Below are 11,032 nucleotides of genomic sequence, written 5' to 3' on the forward strand. Positions count from 1 at the left end.
AGGAATTCCTGGAAACTGGAGCTGCAGACTGGGGACAAGGGGCAGTGGTTAGAGCAAGGCACACTGCACGCTCCCAGTTTCAACCCTATTTTAGTGTGTTTATAATTCATGAGTCCTGGGACACCAAGGGGGAAGATTGGGGAAGTGAAATGATTTTCAAACACTTCAAGATCACTTTCCAGCTGTGGATGGTGCAAGACACAGCTTTTACTACCGTTGGGAGATGTTTCACATGGAAATGTGGAAAGAGGACAGAGCTGGGTTTTTATTTACAGGCAATGCTTTCTCCAAGAAGCCTGCTCGGCCCTATACACTTTGGAATGACAAATAGCTTCATGCAGCCTGCTGAGATGAACCAGCAGGCCAGGACCTCAGCATGGTGGATGTGCTTCACACAAAACTGTGCTTAGTGAACCGAGGAGCGACATTATGCCAGTAGGTTGCAGTTACTGGGCTTATAAGAACCAGCACCTTCTGCCTCAACTCTTTAGTCATTTTCATTGCAGATGGTAGAGACATATTTAAGGACCTAGCCCACTTTCTATACTACCTAATTCTTTTAGAAGGACCCATAGTAAGTCAGCCAAGTATTTACCAAGCATTCATATGCCAGATACTATTCTAGTATTGGGAATAAAGTAGTTAAAAAAAGGAATCACATGACTGAACCTTATAATAGAAGGAAGAAAACATTTTTTCCTACTTCTCTATGGTAGGCAAAGCTGTCAATCTCCTGAGCAACTTTACTTCTTTACTGTTGCTACTAGGAGGCTCAGAACCATTTTTTTGGATGCATCTTTACCAACTGCGCTGGACTTAATGGAATGAATCATTATACAGACCATATCCCTGGCTTCATGTTATTTTCCCTTTGATTAGTTTTCTTGTATTTATCTTTGTGGGCCACTTCACATCTTTGTACGTATATTTTTAAATGGAGTGGGGTCTATAATTAAATAATAAAGGAGCCCAGCATGTCCTTGGGAACAGAAGTCAGGAGATACTGATGATTAGAGTGGTTTCTGGAAATAAATCTGACTAAAAAGGAATCCTAATTAGTGTGCAAGCAGCCCTGGCTGTGTAGCTAAGGGGTCCGGGGTTACAAGTGAGCAGCCCAGCCAGTGCTGGTGATAAATAGGGCCAGGGAAAGGAGTGAGTGGTGAGGTCACTGGTGCTGATGTGTGCGCCGGGCTGGAGTTCTTAGGGTCACTGGCTGGCTAGATACTAGAATTTAAAGGTGGGAACTCAAAGAGAAAGCACTGCTGTAAGGGCAGATGGAGACTAAGGCACAAAGACAAGGCACGAATGAAACCAAATCTGTAATTGGGTGGTAAGTCACCATGTCACTAGGAATTTTTGGTTGTAAATAACAGAAACTGATTCTAACGGTCTTAATGGGGAAGAGGCAGGAATTTATGGATGCATTTGGAATAGCTCACAGAAGCTAAGGAAGAACCAAGTAACAGGCTTACGAGGGACAGGGGCCCTTCTGAGAGGTAATGGGACATCTCTCTAGGGCTGTACTGTTGGGATGAGAGGGAAGCAACTGTTTTCCTTCTTTTGGTCTCTCCAGTGAAGATTCAGATTGCCTGGCATGTAGTAGGGGCTCAGTACATATGGACTGAATGAATAGAGGAATGAAGGGAACTTTCGTGGAAAGAACATCTAATTTGCTAGTATGCCCCTTTGGAGGAAGGGAAAGGAGGAGTATCTTGGCCAAAGTTCCTACCAAAGCCACATACAATAGGGTGGGGTGGTTCAGACACTGTTATCAAAGGAAGGGAGAATGGATGGGGGTCAGGCAGAACCCAAGAGCGTGCCCACTCCAGGCAGCAGAGATATGGCTGGCAGACTAGAGAAGGTGGTGTCTCTAGTCGTGGCAGGGGAACATCTCCTGGTCCAGTTAGCTTGTCCTTATCTACTAATGTCTGGAAGGAAAACTGCGGACAGAAATTCCACGGCTTCGTTGCCAACCTTCAAGGCTGGGGTGAAACCCAGAAAGTAGACAGCTGGGCTGAGTCTAAAAGGTAAAGATGCTGAAAGGTTGACCATATCCAGATGGAGCCTGGGGAAGAGACAGTGGTACTCAAACAAGGACAACACCAGAGTGACGCATTTGGTTGGTGCAAAAATCATTGCGGTTTTTGCAATTATTTTTAACCTTTTAAACCGCAATGACTTTTGCACCAACCGAATACTTAGCTGCTCCTGTTCTTGGAGAAGCTCAGTTCCCAGAGCACATTTCTCCCATAACATCCTTTTTGTGCTTCTTAGCAAACTGCTTTTTAAAGTCTAAAGTTAAGGAAACCCCTTCAGGTATTGCAAAGCAGGGTGTTCCCCTACCAGGGGGCCCCTGAGACCTCTCTCCCTCGGCTCCAGCCCCACGGGCCTCTTGCTGCTCTTTGAACACATCAAACTCATTCCCCCCTCAAGGCTTCTGCACTTGCTGTTATCATCTGTTCACAATGCTCCTCCATCAGTTTTCACAGGGCCACTTCCTCATTCTTTGCAAGGCTCACCTCCCCTTTGCAAAGGTTACCTTCCCCAAGTCACTGTAGCGGCTTCCAGCCACTCTCTGCAACACTGATCTATTCTATTTTTTCCATAGCACTTATCATTCTCTAAATTAATTTTATCTGTTTAAATGTGTGTCCACTGAATGTCTCCTATGCTTGAGTGTAGAGTCCTTGAGAATAGGGACCAGGCTTGTCTGTTTCATTTCTGATTCCCACAGAGTCCGACAAGCACCTGGCACCTTGTAGGTGTTCTATAACTATTTATTACTATTAAATTACCCTGATATGCCTGGGATAAACCCAACTTGGCTGTAGTGCACTGTCTGTATTCCCATACTCGATTACATATGTTTTGCTGCTATTTTAATAAGGAGTTTTGTGTATATATTAATCAGTGAAAAGGATCTATTTCTTTCTCTGAGTTGAGGAAATACTCCCTTGTTTTCTATTGTCTGGAAGACTTTGTATAAGATAGAAATTAGTCCTTGAAAGTCTGGTAGATCCCTCCTTTAAAGCCCTCTGGGCCTGTTGTTTTTCTTATGGGAAGATTTTAAATGACTGCTTCATTTCCTTAATAATCATAAAACCATTCAGGCTGTTTCTTTCTTTGACAGTTAAGGAAAGTTCTTCCTCCTCTTGGAACTTGACCATTTCATTTACATTTTTAAATAAAATTAAGTAGAGTGGTTACCTCTGGAGTTTTTGTGCTCTGTAATAGGTTCAGTATTCCTTATATTACTTAAAATCATATAAAATGGCCACCCTTGGACTGACGATGACAGTGTGTTTTAAATCAAAGATTACAATTAATCCAATTCCGTGTACTCAAGTTCCATTGAAAATGCACATTTGCTGAACATGAGTGACTGGAATCTATCTTGGTGCTCAAGGGCACACTCTCCCCAAAGGGGAGACTTGGAGGCCCCCAGTGACACAGACAAGCCTGGATTGGAAGTGTCCAGGAAACCCAGCCTTCCATCTTTTCCCAATTCAGACTATGGTGGAAGGAAGGTGCTGGAAGATCTCTTGGTGGTATTCCACAGGCTGGGTCTACAGCTCCCCAGAACGTTAGGCCCCCTATTTGTCCAGGATTAGGTAAAGGCCACAGCAGTTTCCTTTCCATATCACACAGCAGAGAAGAGAGAGATTGAAGGAGGAAAAGAGCTGAAATTAAGGACAGCCCTGTGGTATGATTGGCTCCCCTGCCAATGAAATTATTATGTGACTTATTATATATATGTCTGGGTCATTGCTGTGCTAAAAGGATAAGTGGGTTAAAATGAAAGAAGTCTCTGAACAAATGCAGCAGGCATTAGGAGTCTTTGGATGTCACTGGTTGTAACAAAGTTTGGAATTAATCATGACAGGGTGCAAAATGGTAAAATATTTGCAAGTAAGGAGAGGGTGGAGATGCAGGAAACAGTAAATTTATGCCAGCTGAGCACTCATTGTGGGGGCGTCTGGCAAATGGATTTACTATTTTGCTAACTATAGTAAGTGTTACAAAATTGCCACAAAATTGTTTCTATGAAAAAATTTGTTTAAAAAAGGTACTTACATCAAATAACTGCCATTCACAGCTTTCTGAGTAACCACAAAGCCAGAGACTAACTTAAAAGTATTAGATACTATTTTTCTTGGAATCATACTTGATCTGAATACTCAGATCGAGATTTTTTTTTAACATTTATTTTTATTAGTTTCAGGTGCACAAAACAATGTAATAGTTAGACATTTATCATTTATATCCCTCACACAGTAACAACCACTCCCCAACTACCTCCTTTGTCCATCAGTCTTTTAATATGCCAATGTAACTTTAGTTTTTGTGGAGAAAGGGTAAAGGAAAGAAGCGAAAGGGACATTGGAGACAGCATGTGAAGGGAGGCAGGTGAGTCCAGAAATGAAGATATGGGAGTTATTTCAGTTAAACTCTATCTCCTTCATTTGTAAATAGGGCTTATAAACGTCTGTTTGTCCTGACCTGCTCCCAGAAGTTATGTTACGTAAAATTTGAGTGCTACTCTCCCTCTATTTGCATAAAATCTCTCCTAGAAATGCCTCATCCTTACACTTTATCAGAACCGCGGGGGTGGGGGTGGGGGTGGGGTGGGGTGGGGGGAATTATAGGAACTCTACTCATGGCATTATGGATTTTTCTGGAAAAAGGGGTTAAGTAAAGTTCTTTAAACATTTTCCTACCCTGAAAACCCACATGAGGTAAGTCACTTTCTAGAGTCCTAGAATTTAGAAGATTCTATAAGCCTCACTGAAGAATAACAACGGAAACAGCAACATTTTAAATTTAGAAGGATCCTCTGGCTGAGAGAGGCTGTCTAAAACAGTACAAAAATAAATTTGCATTATGTTTGTCAAACTTCCAAAAACTCCCTGGGGACAAAGAGGCAAACCAAACGCTCCAGATCAGTGGTATTTAGCGAGCGTCAGACTCGTCGCGATTCAGCCAAGGCCTCCGCTGGGGCTTAATCATCTGGGCATCCAACACCCAATCACCTTCAGTTATGGAAGGCTATTATAATTGTCCCCATTTTAGGGATGGAATTGAGGTTATGGCTTAGTCTGCTTTGGCTCACTTAATCGACAGAGGAGACAGGAGATAGGGAGACAGAAAGCTTTTCCTCATTATCTTTAAAGAAAGCATTTAAACCAACTCAAAAATGACCTTCTACTTCCAACAACGGTGTTTCCTTTAGGGCCGAATGGTTTGAGCTCATCTCTAAAAGCAAGAAGACAAGAATTTTACTGTAAATTAGAACAAAGAGTCACTCCCCATCCCCCCCAGTCCCTGAGGACATCAGTCACAGCGGACGCCACATTCCGAGCCGAGTTGGGGAGAGCTTCTGCTGGGGGCATAATAAGCCCGAAACTGCCCCATCCATAGACCGAGTAAAGCCGGGAGAAGACACCCGGCTGCCACGGCCCTCCGGAAAACTGAGGCGTCTTCTTTGACCCTGGGGTCAGAAAGATTTATTACTTCCTCGGTGTGGGAGAAACCTCAGGGCAGCTGAAACGGGTGAGCCGGGAGTAGAAAGCCTGCGAGTGGCGCCTGGCGTCCTCGGAGCGCTCCGGGGCGCGGCCGGGGCGTCCTCGGTTCCCGGAGGAGCCAGGCTGTGCTGACCCCTGGGGAAGAGCGGAGTGGGCGGCCGCTGGAGGATTTCTGCCCAAACTTTATCACCAACTCTTTCCGAGAGCGAAATCTGCGGCTGAGCCCGGCAGCCCCACGCAGAATCCAAGTTTCCCAGACCTCCGGGCGCCCAAGCGCTCCGAGCCCCGCGTGCGCGCCCCGGCGTTTTGCCCACGGATTGCTATCCCTTCCGCCGCACGAATGGCGGCCCAAGTAGCGCCGCTGTAAATCCAGCGCCGCATCTCCAGCCCCTAAGGCGGCGGCCTCGGTAGCGGCGGCGGGAGCGGGCGTTGCGAGGGGGGCGGGCGCGGGACGCGCGGAGGAGGAGGGCAGCGCGGCAAAGGGGAGGAGCCGCAGCGACAGACGGCGACGCGCACCAACCCGGCGTCGCCTGGCAGGAGCCGCGCAGAGGCCGGCCCGAGCGCGTTGCAGCGGCTCGGCGTAGGGGGAGTCGGGTAGCAGCATCTTCCCGGGCGCCGCTTTCGCGCGGCGGCGGGGGCTTTCTCTGCCCGGATTCCTCCCTGGCCAGAAGCAGCTGGTGTCGGGGGCGAGGCGGGCAAAGGAGCGCTGCAGACCCCGGTTCCTTTGCCGAGAGCTGTGTGTGTAGGATCCTTCCGAGCCAGTCCGAGGCTGCGGAGCGTCGGGGACTGCCGGCAGTGCCCGCCGGGGCATCCTCTGGGTGATGGAAGAAGCAGCTGTCGCCGCTGCCGCTGCTGCAGGGTCGCGCTGCGCCCCATCCACCGCCGCCAGAGAGATGGGAAGATTCGGGGCGCGGAGGCCGACAGCGAGAGAGGCGGAGCCGCTTTGCCTGGAGCTGGGTCCCGTATAAACCCCCTCCTCCCCTCCCCCAAGCGGGCTTCGCCCCTAGAAGCGAGGAAGGAAGCTGCGATCCCGAGAAGGCGGAGGAGACGCTGCCAGAGCCGGGCGCACCGGGTTCAGCAGAGCGTGGAGCAGAGCTCCGGGCCCTGTGAAAGTTTCCCTTCCCGAGCCGCAGGGCTCCCGCTGCCCGGAAACTCTGCTCAGGGCTTGGGCTGCCGAGTCCCGTGGCCCCCTCGGAGGCACGGGGACCCCCAGCAGAAGACAGCGCGCGAGGAATCGGGGAAGGAGTAACAGCAGGACAGACCGCTGGGCCGCGATCCGGGACTGACCCGGGTCGCGCCGGCGGCTCCAGGTGAGCTGGGGAGCCAGGCAGACCCGAGGGTGGGCGTTTCTTAGGCGGAGGAGGCGGCTGGGAGCCGGAATGGGGCGCATCGGCTTACTCCGCTTACCCTCGCAGGTCCTTCTCCGAGCCGCTGCCATGGGAGTGCCAGCCCTGGGCGCCGGGGACCAGCCGCCGCTGCTGCCACGCCCGCCTCGGAGCCGCGGACCCAGTCCCCGCGCCCGAAGCCGGCCCGCTGCGTCCCACTCCCGGGCTGCAGGGCCGCCTCCGCCGCGCCGCCGGCCGGGGCTGTGCCTGTGATGAGCCGCAGCCCGCTGCGAGCCCTGCCCCCGGGCGCGCCCCCCCGGTTGCTCCCGGCCGCGCCTGCAGCCGCGGCCCGCGCCCTGCTCCCGCCGTGGCCCCGGCGCCCGGGCCGCCGCTGGCCTGCGTCTCCGCTCGGAATGAAGGTGTTCCGCAGGAAGGCGCTGGTGCTGTGCGCAGGGTACGCGCTGCTGCTTGTGCTCACGATGCTCAACCTCCTGGACTACAAGTGGCACAAGGAGCCGCTGCAGCAGTGCAGCCCCGACGGGCCGCTTGGTGTCGCGGCGGGGGCGGCTGGCGGCAGCTGGGGGCGCCCGGGGCCCCCTCCAGCTGTGTCGCGCCGTGCGCACACCCGCTTGGACCCCCGCACTCCGTACCGTCCTCCCGCTGCAGCCGTCGGGGCAGCGCCCGCCGCTGCCGCGGGGGCTGCCGCCCCTTCCCGCAATAGCACCGGAGGCACTGGGGGCAGCGGGGCCAGCGAAGACAAGCGGCAGTTGGTGTACGTGTTCACCACCTGGCGCTCAGGCTCATCCTTCTTCGGCGAGCTCTTCAACCAGAACCCCGAGGTATTCTTCCTCTATGAGCCAGTGTGGCACGTGTGGCAAAAACTGTATCCAGGGGATGCCGTTTCCCTGCAAGGGGCCGCGAGGGACATGCTGAGCGCTCTCTATCGCTGCGATCTCTCGGTCTTCCAGCTGTACAGCCCCGCTGGCAGCGGGGGGCGCAACCTCACCACGCTGGGCATTTTCGGTGCGGCCACCAATAAGGTAGTGTGCTCGTCGCCGCTTTGCCCTGCCTATCGCAAAGAGGTCGTGGGGTTGGTGGACGATCGCGTGTGTAAGAAGTGCCCACCTCAGCGCCTGGCGCGCTTCGAGGAGGAGTGCCGCAAGTACCGCACGTTGGTCATCAAAGGTGTGCGTGTCTTCGACGTGGCCGTGCTGGCGCCGCTGCTGCGCGACCCTGCCTTGGACCTCAAGGTCATCCACTTGGTGCGAGATCCCCGAGCTGTGGCCAGCTCACGCATCCGCTCGCGCCATGGTCTCATCCGTGAGAGCCTGCAGGTCGTGCGCAGCCGCGACCCACGAGCCCATCGCATGCCCTTTCTGGAGGCCGCTGGCCACAAGCTCGGCGCCAAGAAGGAGGGTGTGGGTGGCCCTGCAGACTACCACGCGCTTGGCGCTATGGAGGTCATCTGCAACAGCATGGCGAAGACACTGCAGACGGCCCTGCAGCCCCCCGATTGGCTACAAGGTCACTACCTGGTGGTGCGGTACGAGGACCTGGTGGGAGACCCCGTGAAGACCCTACGGAGGGTGTACGACTTTGTGGGACTGCTGGTGAGCCCCGAAATGGAGCAGTTTGCCCTGAACATGACCAGTGGTTCGGGCTCCTCCTCTAAGCCTTTCGTGGTGTCCGCACGCAACGCCACGCAGGCCGCCAATGCCTGGCGGACCGCCCTCACCTTCCAGCAGATCAAACAGGTGGAGGAGTTTTGCTACCAACCCATGGCCGTGCTGGGCTATGAGCGCGTCAATAGCCCGGAGGAGGTCAAAGATCTCAGCAAGACCCTGCTCCGCAAGCCCCGGCTCTGAGAGGGCTTCCCGGGAGACTTGACTCTGTGTGGGAGACACCCGTAAGAGGATTGTGGTGTGTTCAAACAAAAACAGCCCAGACCCAAAATGAGGAAGCCCACATAATTCTGTTATAGATATACCGGTATAATATAAGTAACCACACAGGCACTTGCTGTCAGTGTTCTGAGTCATTGCATTCCAAGGAACAGTCACAATACACACACATCTCAGAAACAGCGAGACTTGAAAGTTCTGACCAGCAAGCCTCCTGTCCCCTCCCCTGCCTTTTCTCTCTTCCCTTTTCTCCCATGTCTTACCCTCTCCACTACCTGCCCTCCACAGGGATGTTGATTAAATCAAGATCCAGTAACTCAAATCTTGTTTACAAATTTTTTGTGGTATCTGTGAACATGTAAAAGAGTACTTTGGATGTGGGGGTTTGAATAGAGAAAGGGGAAGTGGTCCCAGAGCAAAAAGCCCCATTGGGCGTGATAAACCAAGGAGGCATCCTTCTAAAGTAGACTTTTCTGTAAAAAACAAAGGTTCTATGTGAGTATTAATAAAGAAGATAATAAATAATATTCTTTTATATTTGCCTCCATTACTTTGGATTTACCTGTGTTAATCTGTGTAGCTTTAGACAGAATCTGCTTCCCCTCCACAACCCCCTTTTCCAGTCTGTTTCCTAGAGAACAGCTTAGATGGGTGGGAGCAGCTTCTGACTCCCTGATAAGAACCTGGGAGTTGTTTCCTCACATGTAAGTCACAGCCTGTCAGGTGCCCAAAAATGGGAACAAATATTCAAATTCTAAAGGCAAAAGTAGTCCGGGCAGTGGAGGAGAAAGCACCCACTGCTTTCCTGTTCCGCTTGGAACACAGAAAGGAAGAGGCAACCCCTTGAGAATCTGAAGGCATTCAGTTTTGATTACTGAGTTAAGACTGGGGAACCTTGTCTTAGCAGAGAACAATGTTTTGGTCCTGAGGTTAGTTCAGAAAAAAGATTTTTTAAAAAAGAAAAGTATGTAATTAAAAAATACTTATGATTTAAACACAAACCTCAACAATTAGTGTGAATGTATTGTTGGCAATGGTTGCAACTTCTTTGGTTAGAAAAGTGACAGAAGTGTATGTGTCTGGAGTGTTTTCCTACTTCTGACAGTATACGGAGACATATGAAAAGGGAAGTTTGATCTGAAAATCTAAGGGCACTCACAGGCTTTTCTGCTCCTTGCTTCCCATCCGTATTAGTGCAAAAGAGAATGTGAAGTTACACTGATTTATTTGTGATGCCCATGGAGGCAGATAGTATACAGCTTTAGCCAAGAGCTTCTTTTAGATATGAATATGAATTATGAGCTACTGTGTTGGATTTTGAGATTTGGTGTTTTCCAGGGAAGAACCCATTGTAATTTTCCTGCAGTGGTAATGGTGTTGTTGCTGTCCGGAGCCCATTTGTATGGGGACATTCTGCAGGATGTCACGTTACAATAAGAAATTATGGAGCCTGAATAGGAACAAGAGACAGTGTAGTTAACATTACATTGAAGAGGGTACATGTTCAATATTATAATGACTATTATAATATATTGTGAGATCTCTTCAGGCCCATCTATTGTAGGGTAAGTGCTGAAGATTTTATTTCAAGTAAAGTATGATAAAATATGTACATGGGAAATATTTTAACAAGATGATTCTTAAGTAAATTTTCATTACAGTGTGAAACCTAACTACACTTAAGAATTCCAAGATAAAGAAGCACAGAGGTTAAAACAAAGATGTGTTTAGCAGTCGATTTCATAACACATTCTAGAATGGTTAATTTTTAATTTACTAAAATAATTTATAGTATTGTGTGTATTAAGCCAGATGACAGCTATAATATATTGATCCTGTTTTCTGTGATATTTTTGTGGTAGCGCCTATATGCTGATTATCTTCAGTAGAATATTTGTAATAGCTTTAATTTAAGAATACTTTAAAATTAAATGAACAAAATAAATATTAATGTTGGATGACTATAGATGAAACAGGTTTAAGAGGAAATTAAGACAGCATCATTAAGAAGCAGCCACTCTGAATAAAATAACCATTTAAAAACAAATTTCATATGGCATTAGACTCAGCTCTTACCACTTAATCACAGTAAAATCCATGCTTAGTTTCTGAGTGAAGGGTTTTTAAGCAGTTGAATGCTTTCTTTTCAGTATATTGAAGGACTTTGATTGCGTTCAAATGGAATCACGATGTTTTGGGACCTTGTATTTAGAAATACATTAGATGCTGCATTCAGACCTTGCAGCCTGCAGAGCGGCTGTGGCCTGTGCTCAGGTAAAATTTT

At 49.5% G+C, this 11,032-nt stretch overlaps 1 protein-coding gene across 1 annotated transcript; it reads left to right on the forward strand.

Annotated features, from left to right (window-relative positions):
* Positions 1–6,757: 6,757 nt before the first annotated feature.
* Positions 6,758–9,282, forward strand: CHST2 (carbohydrate sulfotransferase 2). The gene is made up of 2 exons (XM_033089096.1): positions 6,758–6,832; positions 6,938–9,282. The coding sequence occupies exon 2, from the start codon at positions 7,120–7,122 to the stop codon at positions 8,710–8,712; it is 1,593 nt and encodes a 530-aa protein (XP_032944987.1). The 5' UTR covers positions 6,758–6,832; positions 6,938–7,119; the 3' UTR covers positions 8,713–9,282.
* The last annotated feature ends 1,750 nt before the right edge of the window (positions 9,283–11,032 follow it).

This window comes from Rhinolophus ferrumequinum, chromosome 2 (assembly GCF_004115265.2).
Source record: "Rhinolophus ferrumequinum isolate MPI-CBG mRhiFer1 chromosome 2, mRhiFer1_v1.p, whole genome shotgun sequence".
NCBI classification, from domain to species: Eukaryota; Metazoa; Chordata; class Mammalia; order Chiroptera; family Rhinolophidae; genus Rhinolophus; species Rhinolophus ferrumequinum.

Coding starts and splice junctions, on each gene's coding strand:
- CHST2 (XM_033089096.1), top strand. CDS start 7,120: ATGAGCCGCAGCCCGCTGCGAGCCCTGCCCCCGGGCGCGCCCCCCCGG.